The sequence below is a fragment of the Leucopleurus acutus genome (assembly GCF_964270905.1).
Source record: "Leucopleurus acutus genome assembly, chromosome: 13".
Classification (NCBI taxonomy): domain Eukaryota; kingdom Metazoa; phylum Chordata; class Mammalia; order Artiodactyla; family Delphinidae; genus Leucopleurus; species Leucopleurus acutus.
This window is the reverse complement of record NC_139155.1, coordinates 62506207-62532632: the sequence shown is the minus strand read 5'-3', so window position 1 is coordinate 62532632 and position 26426 is coordinate 62506207. Positions and strand designations below refer to the sequence as shown.

The 26426-nt window shown below is 41.3% G+C and overlaps 1 protein-coding gene across 3 annotated transcripts in view; it reads left to right on the top strand.

Annotated features, from left to right (window-relative positions):
* The first annotated feature begins 3000 nt into the window (after positions 1 to 3000).
* PTPN2 (protein tyrosine phosphatase non-receptor type 2) overlaps positions 3001 to 26426 on the top strand; it is a 76552-nt gene continuing 53126 nt past the window's right edge. For all 3 annotated transcript variants that reach the window (XM_082853455.1, XM_082853456.1, XM_082853454.1), the window contains exon 1: positions 3001 to 3122. In XM_082853455.1, the coding sequence (XP_082709581.1) occupies positions 3054 to 3122 (69 nt within the window). In that variant the 5' untranslated portion in view covers positions 3001 to 3053. The remainder of the gene's footprint in view (positions 3123 to 26426) is intronic.

Below are 26426 nucleotides of genomic sequence, written 5' to 3'. Positions count from 1 at the left end.
ATTGCTTCAACATTACTTAACGTCTGTGGACCCTCATGCCACTTGACTCTACAAGCCAGGCTCCTGGACTCCTGTCTGCATGAACTTTCACTCAAAAGAAACAAAAATCCAACTACACAAGCTTTGAAGAATACTTTAGATCTTTCTTATCAGTTTTCTTCAAGTCTTGTTCCAGGAGTTTTCACAGGATATACCCCAGAAACATCCCAGAAATCCTCTGTAGACATTGCTCCTTCTTCTCAAATTTCCTGTGGTCATAAAAATACCTCCTCATTGTCTCCGAAGCAGTAATTCTCCCACCACCGTGCTTCTCTCTCCATTCATTTCCTCCTCTGCTCTCTGCCCCTCCCATGTGTCTCACAACTGAAAGATACCATCAGGAGTACCAACCGCTGGAGGCCATGCTGAGCCTCTCTAGGGAGACTGGAGGGTCCAGGGCAACCCATCTCCCCCATGGAATGAGGTAGACGGTGCCACATGGGGAATGTAGTTCGTCTCTGTTCATTTCATGGCTCGCAGTCAATGCAGATGCTGCTGGGGTGAGAACCACTGCCTTAGAATCCTAGCTGCTTGCAGCAAACTAGGACAAACCGTTAGAGGGCCAGCGCTGCTCCCCCAACTGGGGGTTGACAAGTGAGTTCCTGAAGGATGGTGTGCATCTGGTGACAAGAACTGTTGCTTTGAGATCAAGATTTGATGAGGTGATTGATGCTAAGAATCATGGGGTATCCCAGGAGATACCATGCCTTTAATCTAAATAATCAGTTTCAAGGACAGAACTTCAGAAACCAGGACAATTAGATTGTGGGGCACTTCTGGAGGGAGATCTTATATATTCCTCAATTATACTCTGTAAGTAGAAAGGCTGATTGGCTGCTTAATTTTCTTTATTACAGTTTCTTCTTGCTCCCACAGCTTACTGGTTTTTTCTGATCAGTGTTTTCATTATTTTATGTAAGGACACTTTTTTTTCCCCAAGTATTTTAAACCCCTCATGTAGCTCTGTTCCACAGAACTTCGATGATTTGTATGCTCTGCAATACTTTAGCCACTAGCTCATGTGGCTATTGAGCATTTGAAATGTGGCTAATTCAACTGTGGAACTGAATTCTCAATTTCTGTTAAAGAAAAAAATTATTCCTGACACTTATAGAAGATGATGAGGTAAGGAAGACTTTATTCAGGTGTGTGTGGGGCGACTACTGTGACAGGTATAGGGACAATGGCAATGGGTCTTGTAGTGGGGGAGAGATTGGGCTCAACTCCAAATTCAGAATGGGAAGTGGGAATTTATAGCCAAGCTGGGGGAAGGGGGGGGTGTCAGTGGATGGAAAATTACTAAGAGGTGTTAAAAAATGAAATTCAACTGAGTAAAATTTAAAGATCTTATTGGCTTTATTAAACGATTCATGTATTGGGCAGATGGACAGGTGCTCCAAGAAACTACACAAAACTAAAGACTTACAGGCAGTAGGGAGTTGGAACAAGGGAGTTATCCCAGGCAGAGAAGTGAACTGGTTACTGCAGGGTCAAGGGCAGGGGTCTATCAGGCAGATCACCTAACCAGTGGTGATTAGTGGTGATTCTTGATTTACTCCTTTAAGTTCCATTTCTGTGAGAGCTGAAACTACCATCAAGTTTAGGTTTGGTGACACGGGGCTTCCCAAGCGACTTCATTTTGGGCCTGTAGTCTTTTTTTTTGTTTTTGTTTTATTTGCGGTACGCGGGCCTCTCACTGCTGTGGCCTCTCCCGCCGCGGAGCACAGGCTCCGGACGCGCAGGCCCAGCGGCCACGGCTCATGGGCCCAGGCGCTCTGCGGCACGTGGGATCCTCCCAGACCAGGGCACGAACCCGCGTCCCCTGCATCGGCAGGCGGACTCTCAACCACTGCGCCACCAGGGAAGACCTATAGTCTTGTTTTTAACAGAGGAAGCACGGGGGGTTCTGGGTAAGCCTAATAGGATTCTAGCTGAAGGCAGGCCACGGATATCAGATGTCACCCCGGGGGACGGCAGAAGATGCAGAACCTGGTTAAATATCAAGAGTGATCAGAGACTTCCCTGGTGGTCCAGGGGTTAAGACGCCATGCTTTCACTACAGGGCGTGCAGGTTCGATTCCTGGTCCAGGGAAGTTCTGCATGCCGTGAGGTGTGGCCAAAAAGAGAAAAAAAGAAAAAAAAAAATTAAGAGTAACCAGATACTGAGAATAGGGGATTCTGGTTAACTGACTTACCAGGATTCTTGCTAAAATTCGACAATGCAGAGAGAAACAGGGCAGCCCAAAAGTTGAGACTTAGCTGAAAAAGAGCTCAGAGGATCCTGAGTAGAGTTTGGTCAAGGAGAGAATCTTTGTCATTTCATTTAATTTTAAGTAAAATTTAAATTTCAGTGTTGGACAGCACACTAACGTTTTTCTAACCCTTCACATTTCTTCCTGAAGATTATAAGGTGTCCTAAGCACATGAGTTTCCCTATGTGAAGCGAGATAACTTCCATAATCAGCACGTTTGTTTGGTAACAGACGATTTGCTCTTTTTACAGGTAACACTAACTTTTAAGTTGTGTAACGTTTACTTAACAAGCTGTAGACTCCAACCTCTAGGAGAGGTTGCTTCTCCTTTTGCTGCATGGGTTTATTTGGCACAAAACCCGCGGGCGCCCAGGAGCGGGCACCAGTCCTGGTTTACATTTTCCGAGAGGAGAAAGTGGGGCACAGGCCGTTAAGCTGACCTAGAGAAGGTTCAAAATAAAAATCAAACCCCCAAGCACTCAACCTGCTGCTCTCCCCGGAGCCCTGCCTCTGGCGCCGCCAGGGCCCGCCCCCTCCACCTGGGCACCGCCTGGACCACGACTCCCCCGCCGCCCGCCCCGCGCGGCGCAGCCGGCGCGCTGACGTCACGAACCAGGTACTTTCCCTGCGGCTGTGGCGGCGTGGGGGCGTGGCGGGCCTGGAGCACGCATGCGCGGCAGCGGCTGCGCGCTGCCCGGATCGTGCGGGGCCCGAGCCTCTCTGCCGGCGCAGGCTCCCTCGCGCCAGCTCGCGGCCGCCGCCATGTCGGCCGCCATCGAACGGGAGTTTGATGAGTTGGACGCTCAGAATCGCTGGCAGCAGCTGTACCTGGTGAGTGGCGGGCTCGCGCAGCCGCCGCCGCCCCCTCCGAGGACCTGGCTTGCGCACGCCGGTGCCCTCCGGCACTCGCCGCCTCCGCCGCCTCCCGCTGGGGCGGAAGTGGCGGCGCGCGGGCCGCCTCAGGGCGCGCGTGCGCCGCCCGGGCCTCAGCGCTCGGGCGCTCGGGGTTGGGGCGGCCGCGTGCGCGCAGGCGCAGTGGGCTCCGGGGGGCGGTGCCGGGGGGCGGGCGTGGGCGTGGACGCGACGGTACAGGGGGAGGCTGGCGGGTCGGGGGGTCGGGGGGCCGGGTAGGGTCGCTGAGCCGCGGTGGGGCGGCCGGACAGTCGCGGCCCGAGCGTCCCCGGTACGCCGTCGCCCCCTCAGAGCTTTCTGGAAGGAGCTCGGTGAGTCAGGGTAGGCGCCGAGGGGTCGTCCACGCCCCGGGGCCCGGCCTGAGGGGCTCGGGTCTCCGGGCGTCGTGAGGCAGCTCCCCGAACGCGGGCGCCCGGCGTGATTTCTGGTCGCCTCGTGGAGACGCGCCCTGGGACGGTCTCCTGGGTCAACCATGGAGCCTTTCGATCGAGCAGAACTTAATTTTATCTCTTTTAAAGTGACCTAGTTGTCTGCTTCCTACTGCTAATTATTGCATGTTATTTCCAGGATTGCAGTGAGTGGTTGTGAGCTAAATGCTGCTCCCGCTGTCAGGTCGCTCTGTGTACAGTAAAACGACAAAAAAAGGGCTTTCCTGTAAATCTAGATGCTCCCGGGCTTTTCCCCTTCCCGTTTAATTAGATGACAGTTCCACTTGTCATTATGTTCGTAATGTAACGTTTTCTTCTTGAGCACATTAGCAGGACGTGTAATAAATACCCTGATTCACGTGGGTCAGAGTGTGTTAGAATAGGGTACTAACTTCAGAGAATGCTGGTAAGGATTTTCCCAATTATAGAAAGTTTTAAATGCAAATTCTCGTAGGAAGCTCTATGTGAGAGCCTGCCAGCTGTGTCTTCTCCAGTTGCATTTGTTTTAGGAGAGGCTGCTGTCCCCAGGTTGCGAGTGGTTTATCAAAATACAGTTTTGAGACGAGACGATGCATGCTACAGCTTAATTCAGCTTGACATTTTGATTAAGTAGTTTGGCTTTTTTGGTTATCATTAATATCCATGAATATTCAGTGAAAAGTGTAATCCATCTCACCAGAAAAATGCATTTATATCCACTGAAAATTGCATTCAGTTTCATAGAGTTCAGGAAATCTTTCCATGGGCTTCTGCCTAGGAATCCTTTAGTGGATTGGTCAAAGCTCTTATTATTTTTTTTCCTAGTGGAAGAACAAGAGCATTTGTTCGGTCAGTACAAATCATGCAATATACACTGGTGTTTTGTTTAAAGTTGGTCACAAACCAGGAAAAATGGAAAGCAAGTCCAGAAAGAGTTTTGACTCTGAGTGTTTTCTTTTGACTCTAAACATCCACTCAGCCATTCTACAGATTGTGCTGTGCACCCTGCCCTGAGCCTTGGGGATTCATCAGAGAGCCGCTGACCAGGTTCCTGCTCCTGAGGCACTCACTTTCTGGGACTTGGTCTCTTGAAGGCCTCATCACAATTCCATATTTTCATTTACTCACTTGTAACACCTTAAAATGTGCCAATGTTAGACGGAGTCCCTGCTCTCCAGGATCCAGCCAAGTGGGGAGTGGTAACTAGGGAAGCAGATGAAAACATGAGAGTAAGAACGCAGAAGCTCGTGTTAAGCACAGTGTGCTGTGCATCCCCCACAGGATGCATCTGGGAGTCCTGGCACAGCTTCCTGGAGGAGGTAGGGCCTTGCTTGAGTCTTGAAGAACAAGTCGGCCAGGGGAGGAGAATGAGGGAGGGAGAGAATTAGTGTTCAGAGGAGGAAGAAATGTGTGCAGAGACATAGAGCATAGAAGACCAAGAGAATTGCCAATGGCTGAGCCTGGTGCAGAGTGCGGTGTGACGTTGAGGTGCCAGGGGGACAAGGCCAGACAGTAAGACGGAGCCCGTGGGCCCTTGTAGATCAGTCTGAGGACTGTGAGCTAGTAGATAGCACCCACTGTGGAATTTGATGCTTGGAAGTACCACAATCATGTTCTCTTTACTCTTTAGCAAGACCATTCTAGCTGTGGGTTGGGTGTGGCTAACTGTGGGCAGCTGGTACAGGGAGGGGGGCTCTTTGGGAGTCAACCTAAGGAGAGATGTTGAGCTCTTGAACTCAGGCAGTGGCAGGAAGAATGAAGGGGAGATACAGATTTGAAATGCTAAGGGAATAGATTTGTTTGGTTTTGAAACTGTTCAATTTGCTTCCTGGAAGACATCGAAATGGGAATAGTTTAATATGTAAATTTGGAGTTCAGGAGAGGTCTGAGTTGTAAATGATTTTGGACATCATGAGCATGCAGATGGTATTTGAGGTCCTAGATGCAGGTGAGATCACTTAGGGAAAACAGAGAGGGTTTGGAAATGCCGAAAGCCAAAGACAAAGTCTTGACCGATAACAATGTTTAAGGGCATAGGTAGAGAAAGAGGAGCTTGCAAAAAGAAAGGCTAGAGAGGAATAGCCATAGAAGTGGGGGGAAAATTGGTGGTGGGTGTGGAGGGAGCTGATGCTCAGCAGGCATGTGCTGCAGGGGCACCAAGGTCAAAACCGAAAGTGCCCGTTAAATTAATGGCTAGAAGATCAACAGATTCCTTGCAAAGAGCAAGTTGTGTGGAATACGGAAGTCACATGTGGGATGGAGTGGGGAATGGTGGCTGAAATGAAGCATGAGTATGTGACTTCCCTACTTTAAACCTTCAGTGGTTTCCCATTGCTCACCATGTAGACTTCAAACCCCTGCCACGGCTCACAAGACCACAGATCCTGCCTCCCCATATGACTTTCTTCCCTCTTTGTCATTGGGTTCTTCTGTTCCTTGAAATGTGCTGTCTGTCCTTCCCTTAAGGCCTTTGTAGATATAGTTCTCTTTGCCTGAGCACAACTTTTCTTTCCCTTTTTCTTTCCCCCTTTGCTTAACTACCTCCTCATTCCTGGAGTCTCACTTCCTCAGGGTGAGGCGGTGGGAGGAGCTTCCCGGCCCTCCCTTGCAGGGTTGAATCCCCTGGTATGTACCCGTAGTGTCCCTTGGCCTCCCCTTTCAAGGCAGGGCATTGGATGTGATACAGCAGCACAGGACTTTGAGACCACAGTTTCTGTTAAGCAAACCACTATCCTTTGAGTAGGAAAAAGTGTTACAGTGGGCTTTCTTCTTTGTAGGTCACAGCAGTGGGTATATTGATGATAACATTTGAGAAGAGTTATGCTTTTTTTGGCGATACAAATTTGACTAGGAAAAGAAAGGTTTTGCTCCTGAGCAAAAAAGCTAAATATAACTAAGAGCTAGACTTGCTTAGTGGTGTGAGGACTTTTGCTTTATACCTTATTATTCAAAGTCTTGTAGCAAAAGGGAATGTATTATTTTGAGACTGATACTCTGGCCCCTTACCCTTTTTTTAAAAAAAATTTCTTATTTATTTGTTTTTATTTTTGGCCGCATTGGGTCTTTGTTGCTGTGCGCGGGCTTTCTGTAGTTGTGGTGAGTGGGGGCTACTCTTCATTGCAGTGTGCAGGCTTCTCATTGTCGTGGTTTCTCTTGTTGCGGAGCATGGGCTCTAGGCATGTGGGCTTCAGTAGTTGTGGCACATGGGCTCAGTAGTTGTGGCTTGAGGGCTCTAGAGCACAGGCTCAGCAGTTGTGGCACATGGGCTTAGTTGCTCCGTGGCATGTGGGATCTTCCCAGACCAGGGCTCAAACCCCTGTCCCTTGCATTGCTAGGCAGATTCTTAACCACTGTGTCACCAGGGAAGCCCTGGCCCCTTACTCTTTTTACCCCCTTTGAACAGTTGCTCTTATAACATAACTTTTGAAATGGGAGGTTTCTGGGAATGAATGACTGGGTTGGAGCTGACTCTTTGTTTATCTTTTCTTCGCCTCATTAGCCTTCCTGCAGGCTGTGCCAACGCCTTGTGCAGATTCAGGCACCTAGTGGGCACTTGGTATGTGTTTGCTGAACATGACTTCCTACCACAAATGGGTGACTTGATGTGTTCACATAATTGGGGAGGGGGGAAGCCTAAAGAGATTGGAGATTGAAGAAAGAGAAGGGAAGATTATTGGAGCCAGAAACCTCAGGAAGCAGGAGCTGATGGGATCAGGAGCACACGGCAGAAGACTTGCCTTGAACGGGCATGGTTGGCAGAAGTGAGATTGCTGGAAAAGTCTAATTTGTCTGAGCGACAGACTAATAACATTAATGTAATCTGAGGTTAATTCTGGCTTTTTGAGAAATGTTCATGATTGCTTTTTGCTTTTCCTTTGTCGCTGATGATTGCTGTCTGAATCAGGCTGGGGCATTAGAAGGGCAGAGGAAAGGAATGGAGTACTGTGAGCCGTTCGGGGAAGAGAGTAAAACTGTAGGGAAATGGCAAAAGCTAAGTCATGGAATAATGTTTCTAGTAAGTGGTAGCTCAGAAGGAATTTGGTTGATTAATCAGACTTTGTGGAACTCTTAACTGACTGGTCATTTTTCTTTATTAGAAATTCGTAGTTCAAATATTGTCAGAGTAAGAGCAGTTTTTACCATTTGTGATTCAACTAATTTTTAGAAGTTAAATATCAAATGAACTCTATTCTAGTACTTACAGTGAGCAGTCAGTGTGGAGGATAAATCAAAGCTATCTTATTGTAAAACACTTCCCTTGCAGTGTCTGTTGCACGTTCTCCTGCCAGCCTTTAATTTAAGTTCTCAGTGCTTGCCATATTAAACTCCTTGAATTTCCTTGAGAATCACCTGCTTTCTCACACCTTGGAGTCTTTGCACATGTTGGACATAATCTGTGTCTACCTTATTTTCTGGGAAGTGTCTCCAAGACTAGACTTTAGTTGTATGCTCCTTCTCTGATTCCTGAACCCTCTGTATTCTTTTATTAGAGTATGAGTCACATTATTTTATTTTTAAAATAAATTTATTTATTTATTTATTTTTGGCTATGTTGGGTCTTCGTTGCTGCATGTGGGTTTTCTCTAGTTGTGGTGAGCAGGGGCTACTCTTCATTGAGGTGTGTGGGCTTCTCATTGCGGTGGCTTCTCTTGTTGTGGAGCACAGTCTCTAGGCACGGGCTTGAGTAACTGTGGCAGGCGGGCTTAGTTGCTCCGAGGCATGTGGAATCTTTCCGGACCAGGGCTCAAACCCATGTTCCCTGTATTGGCAGGCAGATTCTTAACCACTGCGCCACCAGGGAAGTCCAGTCACATTGCTTCATAACTGTCTACTTGTCTGTCTGGCTCCTTGAGGGCTGCCTCATTTTCCTTTGTTTCCCCACCATCTGCCTGTAGGCCTGCAGTGTGTTAGATGCTCAGTTAGTATTCTCTAAACAAGAGTACTGCTCCCTTTGTAAGATGTCAGCACCTTGGTTTATTCCAACCCCTCACTCACAGCTGAGGAGACACCGTCCAACACGAGGTTGTGACTTCTGTAAGGTTACCATATCCATTAGTGATACAGTAGGGACCTAAATCCCGTCCTTGTGATTCTCACTGCAGCACTGTCCTGCTTGACCAGCATGACAGCCTATTTGCTTTCTTCTTATGATCTACTTGAGATTAATGGTACTGAGAGTATCATTTACACTTTTGACGGCAAGAAGAGAGTAGAATATGTTATAATAGGTTGGGTCATTTTGGGACTGGAGGCCTTTAAAACAGCATCTGGGATCCATGGATCAGACTGGAAAGGGATTTTCAAGTCCCCTGAAACTGTGCTAACTTGTATGAATGCCCTAGGGGATATAGTTTCTGGGGGATTCTATAGCTTTGGTCAGATTCTTTCTTTTTTAAAAAAATTGTTTTATTTATTTATTTTTGGCTGCATTGGGTCTTCATTGCTGCACACAGGCTTTCTCTAGTTGTGGCGAGCGGGGGCTGCTCTTCATTGCGGTGCGTGGGCTTCTCATTGCCGTGGCTTCTCTTGATGCAGAGCACGGGCTCTAGGTGTGTGGGCTTCAGTAGTTGTGGCATGCTGGCTTAGTAGTTGTGGCTCGCAGGCTCTAGAGTGGAGGTTCGGTAGTTGGGGCGCACGGGCTTAAGTTGCTCCGCAGCGTGTGGGATCTTCCTGGACCAGGGCTCGAACCCGTGTCCCCTGCATTGGCAGGCGGATTCTTAACCACTGCGCCACCAGGGAAGTACAGCTTTGGTCAGATTCTTAAATGGAGCTCTGTGATTCCTCAGAAGGTAAGAACCACTGCTTTAAGGAAAAGCAGCTGGGGGAATGATTCTCCAGTGAAGAATATAGAACTAGAAATAATACTGTTTTGCCTTTGACAGGTTCTGTAGGTTACTGATACCTATAATCATGGAAATCCAGATAGCTGTGTTGTCCCCTACTCTTTCTAGCTTGCCTCTTGTTCAGTTTTTTTATTTTAACCAGAATCTCCAATAGCCCTTTTTGGCTTCTCCCAGATCATTAGTATCCACAAGAATTCCCTGTTGCCAGTTGGAGAACTATCACAGCTCTTGCAGTCTCCTGCGGTTCAGACACCCTGTCTGGTTGCTTTGTTTTCTTACTCTGTTCACTCTTCCAAAGAGTAAACCAGAGATATGGACAGATAAGAGCTAGGAGAGCAGAATTAAAATTAACATAAGTGTGCTCTTCACTTTCTCAGATAAGCATTCATATGATTTGTTTCCTCTGAAAATTCTTATCTAGATTCTCCGTGCTCTGTTCCCTGTTGGTGGTGCCATTAAAATGATTTCTTATTGGTAAACTGTTAGGGGCAGAGAATATTTAAACCAACTAGTAATTTAGAACTTTGGATAATACCCTTTGTTACTTTGGATAATAGTGACTAACCGTATACTAAGTCAATTTAGCATATAAACTTAAAACATAGCAGCTGATAACTAAGGAACAGATACAGTTCAGCAGACTAAGTGTTAAAGCATATAAGTTCTGACTCTGCTGTTCTGAGTGGAATAGTAAACTTTTCTGTTACATTCTTAGTTGGAATGCTGTTGTACCTTGCTGGGCTGTTGTCTGAAGTGAGTGTAGTGTTATTTTAAATATATTTAATGTAGTGCTAATTTAATGTTCTATTTATGGTACAGTAGTAGTAATGTTTCAGGAAGCTGTTTTGACTTAACAGTGAAATCCTTGCTTTTAAAGATTGTGGACACCTTTAGACACCTTTAAGATGAAACCTGTGAACAAGAGACATGCCCACATACATACAATTCCCCCATATTTGGCATGTGATTTCAAGGGTATCATAGATCCCTAAGGACTGTTGAGGTTGATGACCTCCAGGAAACTTGTATCTGTGGATTTCTGGTATCTTTTTCAGTTTGGGAGGCTTGTCTGTTTTTATGTGCTCCTATTCCTTTCACAACCCAGGACTCTGATTTAATGTGCTCTTTGTTCTATCACCTAGTTCATTTGGGTCATGTCACTGATCACTGATAACTTTGTGTTAAACTGCCTTCCTTCCTCTAAAGAAAATCTCATACTAAATTATTTTGTTTCTTCTTTCACTGTATTCAAACAACCTTATACTCTGAAAGCTATCATTTCCTCTGACAGGTTACTTAGTAGTGCTTCCAGGAATTCTTGAGGCAGTCTGGGGTAAGGTTCCCAGGGGTGGCCCACTCCTCCTAGTCAAGGGACCTTAGACCATCCAGGTGGTACTCCACGACAGCGGGAACTGATTTATGCCTCAACCAGTGAAAACATAGTTTCACATTTCAAATCTTAAGTTTTAATTTTTTTAAATCTCTATTACTGTAACATTGTCAGGGTGAGATAGTTATAACACTTTAGTATGATATAATATTAAATAATACTTTAGTGTTTGGTACATAGCTTTGTTCTATATAGTACACAGAAAACGTTATATCCTTGTTGTACTTTAGAATATTCTACCTCGAGCTGTTGTGATGGAACAGCAAATAAGAATTTAGGAAATTGGAAAAGAGATATTAATTTTATAAGAAAAAAGTAGGACTTTAAGGTAATCCCAAATTGATAGTTTCTACTTATGGGAGAAATACTGAAATTTCTTTCTTTATACTTAAGGTCCCTAAGTGAATCCTCAATTATATGATGGTTAAGCGTTCACTTTGTTTTATTAGTCAAATCTTTGTGTATATACTCTGTATAAAGATCCTGTGGATGGACACAGTGAAGTAGGAAGCTAAATATGTTGCATGTGTCAGGGTGTTCAGTTGGTCATGGTCCTTCGTATTATACCCATCGCTGGTTGGGGAGATAAGATTCCTGGTGGAATAAGTTCTGCTATGTATCACACTTCTTTCTGAGAGGCCCTCCTCTGTGAGGAGAAGACTTTGATAAGAATAAAATAGAGACTTCCCTGGTGGTGCAGTGGTTGGGAATCCGCCTGCCAATGCAGGGGACATGGGTTCGAGCCCTGGTCCGGGAAGATCCCACATGCCGCGGAGCGACTAAGCCTGTGTGCCACAACTACTGAGCCTGCACTCTAGAGCCTGTGAGCCACAACCACTGAGCCCGCGTGCCACAACTACTGAAGCCCGCGCATTCTAGGGCCCGTGCTCCGCAACAAAGAGAGGCCACAGCAACGAGAAGCCCACGCACCGCAACGAAGAGTAGCCCCGCTCGCTGCAACTAGAAAAAGCCTGCACACAGCAAGGAAGACCCAATGCAGAAATAAATAAATAAATAAATAAACAAACAAACAAACACAAGCTCTAAAATTCAGTCCTGGATTCCTATCTGGATCTACTGCTTAACTGCAGTATAAATTTGGAAAAGTTGACTCTCTGTTTTCTCATTTGTAGCCACCTACAAATGAGTTACATAGCATTTGCCTGATACAAAGTAAGAGTTTAGTCAAGATATGCTATTTTATTCTTTTTTTTAAAAAATAAATTTATTTATTTATTTTTGGCTGCGTTGGGTCTTTGTTGCTGTGTGCGGGCCCCCTCTAGTTGTGGCGAGCGAGGGCCACTCTTCGTTCCAGTGGCTCAGTAGTTGTGGCTCACGGGCTCTAGAGCGCAGGCTTAATAGTTGTGGTGCACGGGCTTAGTTGCTCCACGGCATGTAGGATCTTCCCGGACCAGGGCTCGAACCCGTGTTCCCAGCATTGGCAGGCGGATTCTTAACCACTGCACCACCAGAGAACTCCCAGAGCTTGTGGTTTAATACACAAATAAGTAATTTGGTTAGGATTACATGAACATGGCAAAAATGAGAACAGTACAGAAGGGTGTGTAGTGGAAAAGTAAGTCACTGCCCCCATGCTCCCTCATTCCTTCCCTGTAGGTGATCACTCTCCTCTCTCCCTTCTCACTCCCTCTCTCTTTATCCACACCCTGTGAAACAAACAGCATACTGTATTGCACCTTGCTTTTTTCACTTATATTTTGAAAATCCTTCCTTTTAGATCTCATGTGTTCATTTTAACAGTTGAATGGTATTCATTATTTAAGCACTCATCTATAATGGACATGTGGGTTGTTTCTAGTCTTTAGCTATGGTAAGCAATGCTGCAGTGAATAACCTTCCAAAGAAGTTGTACATGTCCATCAATAAATAGTATAAGAAAGTGCCTGTTTCCCTACACCTTTACCTAGTTTTTTAATCTTTGTCTGATAGGTGGAAAATGGTCTTACTCTTGTTATATTTTGCAGTTCTCTTATTGTGAATGAAGTTTAACAGTTTTTATTTTTAAAAGTCATTTGTATTTCCTTTCTCTTTCTGATATGTAAGAGCTCTTTACATATTAAGGAAGTTAAGTGTTTGTCATATATTTAAATACTTTTTCAATTTATGGATTATCTTTTGACCTCGTTTATGATAGTTTTTCATGTAGAAATTTTAAATATTTATGAAGTCAGATTTATCAACTTTTTCTAACTTTTTGTGCCATGGCTCAGAGAGAGCTTCTCTATGATTACAAAAAATTTTCTCCAGTATTTTTCAACAGTTTTATGGTATTTTCTGATGATGTCCATTCTAACTGGTGTGAGGTGATACCTCATTGTAGTTTTGATTTGCATTTCTCTAATAATTAGAGATGCTGAGCAGCTTTTCATGTGCCTCTTGGCCATCTATATGTCTTTGGAGAGATGTCTGTTTAGGTCTTCTGTCCAATTTTTGATTGGGTTGTTTGTTTTTTTCATATTGAACTGCATGAGCTGTTTATATACTTTGGAGATTAATCCTTTGTCCATTGATTCATTTGCACATATTTTCTCCCATTCTGAGGGTTGTCTTTTTGTCTTGTTGATTGTTTCCTTTGCTGTGCAAAAGCTTTTAAATTTCTTAAGGTTTCATTTGTTTATTTTTGTTTTTATTTTCATTACTCTAGGAGGTGGGTCAAAAAACATCTTGCTGTGATTTATGTCAAAGAGTGTTCTTCCTATGTTTTCCTCTGAGAGTTTTATAGTGTCCAGTCTTACACTTAGGTCTTTAATCCCTTTTGCGTTTGTTTTTCTGAATAGAGTTAGGTAGTGTTCTAATTTCATTCTTTTACATGTAGCTGTCTAGTTTTCCCAGCACCACTTATTGAAGACACTATCTTTTCTCCATTGTATATCCTTGCATCCTTTGTCATAGATTGGTTGACCATAGGTGTGTGGGTTTCTCTCTGGGCTTTCTATCCTGTTCCATTGTTCTATTGTTCCATTGTTCTGTTTTTGTCCCAGTACCATATTGTCTTGATTACTGTAGCTTTGTAGTATTGTCTGAAGTCAGGGAGTCTGATTCCTCCAGCTCCTTTTTTTCCCCTGAAGACTGCTTTGGCTATTCGGGATCTTTTGTGTCCCCATACAAATTTTAAGACTTTTTGTTCTCGTTCTGTAGAAGATGACATTGGTAATTTGATAGGGATTGTGTTGAATCTGTAGACTGCTCTGGATAGTATAGTCATTTTCAAGTCAATCCAAGAATATGGTATATCTCTCCCATCTGTTTGTGTCATCTTTGATTTCTTTCATCAGTGTCTTATAGCTTTCTGAGTACAGGTCTTTTACCTCCTTAGGTAGGTTTACTCCTAGGTATTTTATTCTTTTTGTTGCAATGGTGAATGGGATTGTTTCCTTAATTTCTCTTTCTGGTCTTTCGTTTTTAGTGTATAGGAATGCAAGAGATTTCTGTGAATTAATTTTGTATCTTGCAACTTTACCAAATTCATTGATTAGGTCTAGTAGTTTTCTATTGGCATCTTTAGGGTTATCTATGTATAGTATGTCATCTGCAAACAGTGACTGTTACTTTTTTTCCAATTTGTATCCCTTTTATTTCTTTTTCTGCTCTGATTGCAGTGGCTAGGACTTCCAAAACTATGTTGAATAATAATGGCGAGAGTGGACATCCTCGTCTTCTTCCTGATCTTAGAGGAAATGCTTTCAGTTTTTCACCATTGAGAATGATGTTTGCTTTGGGTTTGTCGTATATGGCCTTTATTATGTTGAGGTTGGTTCCTTCTATGCCCATTTTCTGGAGAGTTTTTATCACAAACGGGTGTTGAATTTTGTCAAAAGCTTTTTCTGCATCTTTTGAGATGATCATATGGTTCTTATTCTTCAATTTGTTAATATGGTGTATCACATTGATTGATTTGCATATTGAAGAATCCTTGCATCCCTGGGATGAATCCCACTTGATCATGGTGTATGATCCTTTTAATGTGTTGTTGGATTTTGATGGCTAGTATTTTGTTGAGGAGTTTTGCATCTATGTTCATCAGTGATATTGGTCTGTAATTTTCTTTTTTTTGTAGTATCTTTGTCTGGTTTTGGTATCAGGGTGATGATGGCCTCATAGAATGAGTTTGGAAGAATTGAGAAGAACGGGTGTTAGCTCTTCTCTAAATGTTTGATAGAATTCACCTGTGAAGCCACCTGGTACTGGACTTTTGTTTGTTGGAAGATTTTTAATCGTAGTTTCAATTTCATTATTTGTGATTGGTCAGTTCATATTTTCTATTTCTTCCTGGTTCAGTCTTTGAAGGTTATACCTTTCTAAGAATTTGTCCATTTCTTCCAGGTTGTCCATTTTGTTGGTGTAGAGTTGCTTGTAGCAGTCTCTTATGCTTTGTATTTCTGCAGTGTCCATTGTAACTTCTTTTTCATTTCTAATTTTATTGATTTGCATCCTCTCCCTTTATTTTCTTGATGAGTCTGGCTAAAGGTTTATCAATTTTGTTTATCTTCTCGAAGAACCAGCTTTTAGTTTTATTGATCTTTGCTATTGTTTTCTTTGCTTCTATTTCATTTATTTCTACTCTGATCTTTATGATTTCTTTCCTTTACTAACTTTGGGTTTTGCTTGTTCTTCTTTCTCTAGTTTCTTTAGGTGTAAGTTTACATTGTTTATTTGAGATTTTTCTTGTTTCTTGAGGTAGGCTTGTATTGCTATAAACTTCCTTCTTAGAACTGCTTTTGCTGCATCCCATAGGTTTTGGATTGTTGTGTTTTCGTTGTCATTTGTCTTTAGGTATTCTTTGATCTCCTCTTTGACTTCATTGGTCTCTTGGTTACTTAGTAATGTATTGTTTAGCTTCCATGTGTTTGTGTTTTTTACATTTTTTTACCTGTAATTGATTTGTAATCTCATAGTGCTGTGTTCGGAAAAGATGCTCTATATGATTTCAATTTTCTTAAATTTACCGAGGCTTGATTTGTGACCCAAGTTGTGATCTATCCTGGAGAATAGATTCAGGAGAATAGCTTCCGTGTGCACTTGAGAAGAAAGTGTAATCTGCTGTTTTCGGATGGAACGTCCTATAAATATCAATTAAATCTCTCTGGTCTACGGTGTCATTTAAAGGTTTTGTTTCCTTATTAATTTTCATTTTGGATGATCTGTCCATTGGTGTAAGTGAGGTGTTGAAGTCCCCCTCTGTTATTATGTTACTGTCAATTTCTTCTTTTATAGCTGTTAGCATTTGCTTTATGTATTGAGGTGCTTCTGTGTTGGGTGCATATATATTTATAATTGTTATCTCTTCTTCTTGGATTGATCCCTTGATCATTACGTAGTGTCCTTTCTTGTTTCTTGTAACATTCTGTAAAGTCTGTTTTATCTGATATGAGTATTGGTACTCCAGCTTTCTTTTGATTTCCACTTGCATGGAATATCTTTTTCTATCCCCTCACTTTCAGTCTGTATGTGTCCCTAGGTCTGAAGTGGGTCTCTTGTAGACAGCATATATATGGGTCTTGTTTTTGTTTCCATTCAGTGAGCCTGTGTCTTTTGGTTGGAGCATTTTAATCCATTCACATTGAAGGTAATTATCAATATGTATGTTTCTATTACCATTTTCTTAATTGTTTTGGGTTTGTTTTTGTAGGTCCTTTTCTTATCTGTGTTTCCCACTTATAGAAGTTCCTTTAGCATTTGTTGTAGAGCTGGTTTGGTGGTGCTGAATTCTCTTAGCTTCTGCTTGTCTGTAAAGCTTTTGATTTCTCAATCGATTCTGAATGAGGTACTTGCCGGGTAGAGTAATCTTGGTTGTAGGTTCTTCCCTTTCATCATTTTCAGTATATCATGCAACTTCCTTCTGGCATGTAGAGTTTCTGCTGAGAAATCAGCTGTTAACCTTATGGGAGTTCCCTTGTATGTTATTTGTCATTTATCCCTTGTTGCTTTAAAATTTTTTTCTTTGTCTTTAATTGTTGTCAATTTGATTACTGTGTGTCTCAGTGTGTTTCTCACTAGGTTTATCCTGCCTGGGACTCTGTACTTCCTGGACTTGGGTGTCTATTTCCTTTCCCATGTTAAGGAAGTTTTTGACTATAATCTCTTCAACTATTTCCTTGGGTTCTTTCTGTCTCTCTTCTCCTTCTGGGACGCCCTATAATGCAAATGTTGGTGTGTTTAATGTTGTCCTAGGCTGTCTGCATTTCTTTTCATTCTTTTTTCTTTGTTCCACAGCAGTGAATTCCACCATTCTGTCTTTCAGGTCACTTACCTGTTCTTCTGCCTCAATTATTCTGCTATTGATTCCTTCTGGTGTATTTTTCATTTCAGTTATTGTATTGTTCATCTCTTTTTGTTTGTTATTTAAGTCTTCTAGGTGTTTGTTCTTTAATTCTTCTAGGTCTTTGTTAAACATTTCTTGCATTTTCTTGATCTTTGCCTGTATTGTTTTTCTGAGGTCCTGTATCATCTTCACTATCATTATTCTGAATTCTTTTTCTGGAAGGTTGCCCATCTCCACTTCATTTAGTTGTTTTTCTGGGGTTTTATCTTGTTCCTTCATCTGGTACATAGTTTTCTACCTTTTCCTTTTGTCTTTCTTTCTGTGAATGTGGTTTTCATTCCACAGGCTGCAGAATTGTAGTTCTTCCTGCTTCTGCTGTCTGCCCTCTCTGCAGTGTCATTTATTCCATTTACAGTGTTGTGCAACCATCACCACCATTTCCCAAACCCCTTCAGCACCCCAAATAGAAACTCTGTACCCATTAAGCAATAACTCCCTATTCCCTCCTCCCCCAGCCCCTGGTAACCTGTGCTTTACTTTCTAGCTCTATGAATTTGCCTCTTCTAGGTACCTCATACAAGTGGAAACATACAATATTTGTTCCTTTGTGTCTGGATAATTTCACCTAACATAATGTTTTTAACGTTGAACCATGTTGTCGTCTGTAACAACCTTATTCCTTTTTTATGGCTGACTAATATTTTTTTTTGTATGGGTATGCCATATTTTTTTTCTCTGGTAATGAACCTTTGGATTGTTTCCACCTTTTGGCTATTGTGAATAATACTGCTATGAACATTGCTGTGCAAGTGTTCATTGGAGTCCCTGGTTTTAATTCTTTTGGTTTGGACCTAGAAGTGGAATTGCTGGATAATATGGTAGTTCTGTGTTTAGCATTGGAGGAACTGCTAAACTGTTTTCCACAGTGGTTGCAACATTTTACATTACCGCCAGCAGTGTTTGAGGTTTCTGCTTTTCTCACATTCTAACACTTGTTATTTACCATTTTTAAAATTATGGTCGGGCTTCCCTGGTGGCGCAGTGGTTGAGAGTCCGGCTGCCGATGCAGGGAACACGGGTTCGTGCCCCGGTCCAGGAAGATCCCACACGCCGTGGAGCGGCTGGGCCCGTGAGCCACGGCTGCTGAGCTTGCGCATCTGGAGCCTGTGCTCCGCAACGGGAGAGGCCACAACAGTAAGAGGCCCACGTACTGAAAAAAAAAAAAAAAAAAAATTATGGTCCTGTGTAGTAGGTATGTCACTGTGGTTTAGATTTGCATTTCCATAATGACTAAGAATGTTGAGCATCTTTTTCATGTGCTATTGACCATTTCTGAATCTTTGGAGAAATAACTATTCAGGTCCTTTGCCTTTTTTTGGTTTGTGTTTAATTAAGACTTTACTTTTCTAGAGTGGTTTCACATTCACAGCACAATTGAGAGGCAGATTTCTTATATACCCCCTGACCCCACACCAGAGTGACACATTTGTTTCAACCCATGAACCTACACTGACAGATAATAATCACCAAAATCCGTAGTTTACATTAAGTTTCACTCTTGGTGTTGTATATTCAGTGGGTTTGGACTGATGTATTATATGATATGTATCCATCACTATGGCATAATACAGAGTATTTTTACAAATCCTCTATGCTCCACCTTGTCATCCCTCCAACCCCTGACAACCACTGATCTTTTACTGTTTCAGTAGTTTTTTTTTTCCAGAATATTATATAGTTGGAGTCACAGTATGTAGCCTTTTCAGACTGGCTTCTTTAACTTAGTAATATGCATTTAAAGTTCATCCATGTCTTTTCATGGCTTGATAGCTCATTTCTTTTTCACACTGATTAATATTCCATTGTCTGGATGTGTCACAATTTATGTATCCATTCAACCCTTGAAGGACACATTTGTTGCTTCCAAGTTTTGGCAATTATGAATAAAGCTGATATAAACATCCATGTGTAGATTTTTATGTGGACATAAGTCTTCAGCTCCTTTGGGTAAACACCAAGGAGCATGATTGCTGGATTGTATGTGCAGTTTTGTAAGAAAGCACCAAACTGTCTTCCAGAATGGCTGAACCATTTTGTATTCCCACCAGCAGAGAATGAGAGTTACTGTTGCTCTACATCCTTGTTATCATTTGATGTTGTCAGTGTTTTAGATTTTGGCCATTCTAATAAGTGTCTTTGCCTATCTTTTTTTAAAAAATGTTTATTTCTTTGGCTGTACCAGGTCTTAGTTGCAGCATGCGGGCTCTTAGTTGTGGCATGGGGATTCTGACCAGGGATTGAATCCAGGCCCCCTGCACTGGGAGCATGGAATCTTAACCACTGGACCACCAGGGAAGTCCCAAGTGTCTTTGCCTATTTTTTAATTGTCCTTTCGTTGTTGAATTGTAGCAGTTCTTTAGATATCCTGGTTATTAATATCTTGTCAGATACACGGTATATAAATATTTTCTCCCAATCTGTGAGTTTTCTTTTCACTCTTTAGATAGTGTCATTTTATGCATGTAAGTCTTTAATTTGGATGAAGTCCAATTTATCTATTTTTCTTTTGTTGCCTGTGCTTTTGGTATCATAATTTAAGAAACCATTGCCAAGTTCAAGATCATGAAGATTTTCAATCCCTATGTTTTCTTCTAAGAGTTTCTTATAGTTTTAGCTCTTACATTTAGGTCTTTGATCCATTTTTAGTTAATTTTTGTGTGAGGTGTATTGTAATAGTGCAACTTCATTATTTTGCATGTGGATGTCTCGTTTTCCCAACACCATTTGTTGAAAAGACTGTCCTTTCCACATTGGATGGTCTTGGCCCCCTTGTTGAAAATCAGTTGACCATAGATCTGAGGGTTTCTTTCTTTATTTTTTAAAAAAATATTTATTTATTTATTTGGTTGCACCTGGTCTTAGTTGTGGCAGGCGGGTTCCTTAGTTGTAGCTCGTAGGCTCTTTAATTGTGGCTCACCGGTTCCTGTGTTGTGGCATGCGAACTCTTGGTTGCAGCATGCATGTGGGATCTGGTTTCCTGACCAGGGATCGAACCTGGGCCCCCTGTATTGGTAGCATGGAGTCTCAACCACTGCACCACCAGGGAAGTCCCTCTGAGGGTTTATTTCTGAACTCTGTTGTATTCCATCGATCTGTGTCTATCTTTATGCCATACCATATGCGTTTGATTACTCTAGCTCTGTAAGTTTTGTAATCAGGAAGTGTGATTCCTCCAACTTTGTTATTCTTTTTCAATATTGTTTGGCTTTTCAGGGTCCCTTGACTTTTCATATGAATTTTGGGATGAATTTTTCCATTACTGTAAAATTGTCATTGGAATTTTGATAGGGATTACATTGAATCAGTATAACACTTTGGGTAGCTCTGTCATCTTAATATTAAGTCTTCCAATCCACGAACATGAGATACCTTTCTATTTATTTAGGTTGTCTTTAATTTCTTTCAGCCACGTTTTATAGTTTTTAGAGTACAAGTCTTTCACCTTTTTGGTTAAGTTTATTTTTAAGTATTCTTGATTCTATTGTAAATGGGATTGCTTTCTTAATCTCATTTTTTTTTGAATTGCTCATTGCTAGTGTATAGAAACACAACTGATTTTTGTGTGTTGATTTTGTGTTTTGTAACTTTGCTGAATTTGTTTATTAGCTGTAACAGTCGTTTTGTGGATTCTTTAGGGTTTTCTACACATGAGATCACTTCATTTGTAAATAGAAATAGTTTAACAACTTTCTTTCCAACTTGGATGCCTACTGGGTTTTTTTGGCCTGATTGCTCAGGTAGAACTTCCAGTACTATGTTGAATAGAAGTGGTGAAAGTGGGAATCCTTGTCTTGTTCCTGATCAGTTAATTTTTTTTCCTAAATAACTGCTTGCTTTTATCATACTGTTTGTAGAATAATCCATCTTTCCTTCCCCCTGCCCCTCTATTTGCAACACCATCTTCATAATTTGCAGAATCCCTGTATGTGTGTTGGGTGAGTGAAGCATGAACAAATGCATAATCTGATTTCTCTCCACCTGTTCATCCTCATGTCTTGCATTTCCGTCTCTCATGTACCACAAGTCTTGTGTTGCTTATATACTTCTTGCAAGACATCAGTTAATCATTCTTTCATTCATTTGTTACATACATTCACATCTTTCTGGCTTTGCACAGCTCTTTTTCTGCTTGGACCCATCTTTCCCAGCTTGTTGACCTGACATCTGCTTGCTCATCCTTCAGGTCTGTTCATGCACTGTTATGCCCTCAGGCAAAAATAAATTCTCTTCCTGTGTTTACTTTAAATGTGAGCATGTTTTTCTTATGCCACTTATTAGACTGGCTCCTTGATAGTTCCAAGGAAAATTCTGAGGTCTGATTTTAAAGAGAAAATTGTCAGAGACAGTTGTGCAAATAGTAGTAAAAATTGGCAGCAAGAAAAGTAATAGAAAATGAGGAAAAGATATAATTTTCTAGGTCTTTAATTCCATGCAGTAGAAGCTTTTTTGTTGTTCTTATTGATCACTGAAATGCCCAAAACACAGTAATAAGAAAAAATCCACACTATTATTTGACACTAGAGAAGGGTCCCACCCACATATTTGAGACTCAGAGGATTTTGATAGTAAACAGTATGAGCGTCCACAAAACCTTGGGTAAGGGCTGATCCTTTCTGTAAAGATGAACAAACAAATGCTAGACATACGAAAAACTCAGCACTTGAAGAAAATGAGACTGTATCATTTAGAGTATGCCAAATAGTATAAAAAAAGAGAGAAAAGTGGAATTCAGATTCCCAATATGACAAGTGCAGATTGTAAAAATAAAATAAGCTGAGAACAGGAAAGAGTTCCTGAAGTTATAGAATGTGACTGTTAAAAAATTCAGGACTCACTATCAGAGTAGATAGTGCACAATACCAAGTTAGCTTGGGAAAAAACCTTGCAGAATTTAGGAAAAAGGTATTTTAAATGAATAGTAAGAGAGCATTTAAAACACAGGAAGGGGGCTTCCCTGGTGGCGCAGTGGTTGAGAGTCCACCTGGCGATGCAGGGGACATGGGTTCGTGCCCCGGTCCGGGAAGATCCCACATGCCGCAGAGCGGCTAGGCCCGTGAGCTGTGGCCGCTGAGCCTGCGCATCTGGAGCCTGTGCTCCACAACGGGAGAGGCCACAACAGTGAGAGGCCCACGTACCGCAAAAAAAAAAAAAAAAAAAAAACGCAGGAAGGTCTCAAATCTGTGATCGGAGTTCCTGGAAGAGAGAGCAGAGGCAGATGAAGCAATAACTGAAGTAATAGTGGAAGAACATCTCTGAGCTGAGGAACACCTTGAGTCTCAAGGTTAGAGTCTCCACCAGGAATATATTTGAAAAGCATAAAAACCAGGATGCGTTCTGATGAGTTTTCTAAGTATTCAGGGTAAAGAAAAAGCAAGAGAAGTTATCTTTAGGGAAGAACAAGACAGATTTGCATGAGTTCCTTTCCAGATCCTTAGGAAAAGGAGGTGTTGGGCAATCATAATATAGTCACCTCACACATGTATGTAAATTTCAAATACAGCTGAGGAGCTGAATGAATTATTCTCCCAAATAGCAGCTCAGTTCCATTTATTGGTTTGTTAATGCCTTTGTTTATGTCATATATTACCATTCCAGGAGACTGTATGAGTTTATGCGACCACTGGCATGAGTGCCTTTCATTTAAATGACTGTACAGTATTCATTTGGATGCACCATGATTTGTACAACCAGTCTTTTCCCTGACATTGAACATTTAGGTTATTTCTAGCCTTTCAGTGTCATAAATAACTCCATGAAAGACACTTGTGCATGAGTTAGCTACATTTTGGATCATTGCCACTAAGAAAGAAATAACTAGTGAGTCAATTATTCCTAGCTTTTTTGAGCAAAAATCATATAAAAATCAATAGGATTAAAATTTTTATTTTGGTTAGATTATTTTTTAAAACAAAGATCTTCCCCATTTAAATTTAGCTTTAATTAAAGGTGGGAGTGGGCACTAGATTAGAACAGTGGTTCTCAGCTGGGTGTTGGTGGGGTGTATTGGTGGTAGATTTTGCTGTCCGGGGACATGTCAGAAGAGAATTTTGGTGGTCACATCTGGGAGAGGGGGTGCTACTGCCAATCTAACAAGTAGAGACCGGGCGCTGCTGTTAAACGTCCTGCCAGGCACAAGAGGGCCCGCAACAATGTTAGTTATCTAGCCCAAATGTCAGCATTGCTGAGGTTGACAGGTTTTACTGCTAACAGAGACATCCTTTGTGTATTTAGGGCCAGTGTTTATGGGTTCTCTCTGCTATAGGAGGGGAACATTTCAGCATCAGAACATCAGTAGAGCCTTATTTTGCCGAATATGATAGACCTAGGGAATAGTTCAACGCTTGCCTTTCCCATCCCCATTTTGAGAAACACCTTGTATTTTATTGCTCACATAAAGTGCTTATAAAATTGTTTATTTTTGTGTCTTGGGTGGTCCTGAAAGTGCCTCATCAGTGTCAGATCTAGTTATTGTTGAGATTTGACTCTACTGTGTGTATTAGAGACCTGCATTTAGCTGCTTGGAAAGAAAATCAGGCAACAACAAACAGGGACTTCCATTTCTCATGTGATGAGAATTCTGGAGATAGGAGTCCAGAGCTGTTACTGTGGCTCCATCAAGTCATAGATGACCCAGTCTACTCTATTTCTGCTTGGCCTTCCTCAGGATGTGCCTTTACCTTGGGGTCACCAGACAGCTCCTGCCCTTTCCCACCCCTCGCCCCCCACATCAGAGCCTGTATTCAACTGAGCCAGCCCTTTTGATCAAAGCTCTCCTGCATCCCAACCTAGTGATTTCTGCTTATTCCCATTGATTGGCCAGAACTGTGTCCCATGACTATTCTTAGTTGTACAAGAGGCTGGGAAATACAGGCTCTTAGTTGGGCTCTTTGTAAGTCAGAAGATACATTCAGAAACCTTTAGTAAGAAAGAATCGATGTTGGAATAGGCAACTAGTACGTAGCTCTGGAGCCACTTTCTAAAGTACTGGGGTTCTTCCTAAATGCACTGAAATTAAAGAAAGGTAAAGGAGAACAAATAATAATGATAACATTAGAAATTTGAGAAAATGAACTCTGTAAGAATTCTCTCTTTTAAAAAAAAGTAACTGAGAAAATGTATCTGTTTTATGGTGTTGTAAATTAAGATCTTTTCCCTACCCCAATACTTGGGGCCCTGCCCTATTCTTTTTCTGCAATATCAGTAATGATTAGTTATATTGTACATTAAAAAAAATGTTTTTTAGGCTAAAAATTGGAAACAGCAACCAACAGTTGGACTTAACTGTGGAAAATGGGTGTATAAGCATAACAGGAGTACTGAAGAAGGGCTTGTTTAATGCCCTTTTAAAAATTGTTTTATATTTTAGTTGTGGGAGTTTTTAAAAAAGTATATTCTGGATATTAATCCCTTATCAGATATATGATTTGCAACTGTTTTCTCACAATCTGTGTGTTGCAACAACTTTTTGATGTGATTTTAAAACTACTTATTAGCATTAAGACTGATATTACACTAGTATTTATTACTATTTTAGCTAGTTTATTTTTAAGTAGTATATAAACTAAAGAATATGTGAATGTATGGTTTAAAATTTAAATGGCACAAAAGGTTTCCAATAAAAAGCAGTTAGAATGACAGAAGGTTACTTTGGAAAGGAGAGAAGAGCAGGGTAGAGAAAAGCTGTGTCTGATGTACTTTATACCTTTTCTAAGAGAAGAAATTTGAAACAAATATGGCAAAAGTGGTAACATGTTTAATCTCACTGGTGGGAACATGGGGTGTCCTATTATCTATATTTTTTTGTTTGAAATATTTTATAATTAAAGCAAATTTTTAGTTATATAAATTTCTACCCTCCCCTAGATGTTCAGTCCCCCAGTCTTCTGCCCCACAAGTTACTAGTATTTTGACTCCTTCTAGAATTATTCATTGTGTTCTCAGGCATAGTTATGTTTGAGTGGATGGAGTTGGGAGCTACTCAACGTCTTTCATACCTTTTTCACAGTGTGTCCTTGAGACCAGCCCACACAAGTGTTTGCAGCACTTGTGTCCCTTTCCTGGTTCCCTCCTGTCCCCCCAGCTTCCCCTCACCTCTGCTTTACTCCTGCAGGGCACTGAGGTTGCTGCCAGTTTTCCACTGTTATGTACAGTGAACATCCTGGTACACACAGGTATATGGCTGTATGCGATATAAATTCCTGGAGGCAAAATTGTTGGCTCATACTTATAACCTTATCAAATTGTTCTCACAGAAACATTACAGCAGTATGCGCTCTGCAGCAAAGTGTTGGAGCACTTCTTCACTCTCCTCACCTGCCTGATGTTCTTAGAATTTCTTATTCTTGTCAACTATTTTCTCTGCATTTGATGCAGAAGATCTCTCAACATGCATGTTTTAGTATTGTTTTAAATTAATGTTTTTCTTTTATATCAATTATTAACTTGGAATATAAAATTACTTGAACTCTGTAGTGTTTCGACTCTGAAGTGTTTGAGATTATACAGATAAAAGCCAAGACCTGAATGTGTTTAACTTTACCTATAAAACTTATTATTTGACACTTAAAAACTTCTATAATTAATCAGTGGAAATGAAGCTTTATTTATTTTTTCATCCAGTCACAGTAATTTGTTATGATATGCTTTCATGGAAAAGTATTTGAAGCTAAAAGGTAATATTTCTGTCCAACTTATTGTATGAGGCTAGTAGAGCTTTGATACTAAAACTGAATAAATTGTATGGGACAAGAAAATTAGAGGTCAATTCAACTTAAAAATGTAGATACATACATCTTAAAATAATGGTGGTACACCCAAACAATAGAATATCATTCAGCACTAAAAAGAAATGAGCTATCAAGCCGTGAAAAGACATGGAGGAACCTTAAATGCATATCTAAATGAAAATCTATTATTGTAATTCAATACATTACCAGATTAAAGGAGAAAAGTTAAATATCCATGAATGCAGGGTAAACATTGAGTAAAATTCAACACCCATTCATGATGAAAGAAACATTTAGTAAACTAGAAGTTACTGAGGGGAACCTTCTTAACCTGAAAAGGGTATCCACCAGAAACCTAAAGCAAATATTACACTTAGTGGTTAAACCTTAGAAGCAGTTCTTTCAAAATCAGGGAAAAAAATATTTTTATTTGACATTGAATAAGAGGTCCTAGCCAATGCAATTAGATAAGAAAAAGAAATAAGAGGTATGAATGAGAAATACAAAGTATAAG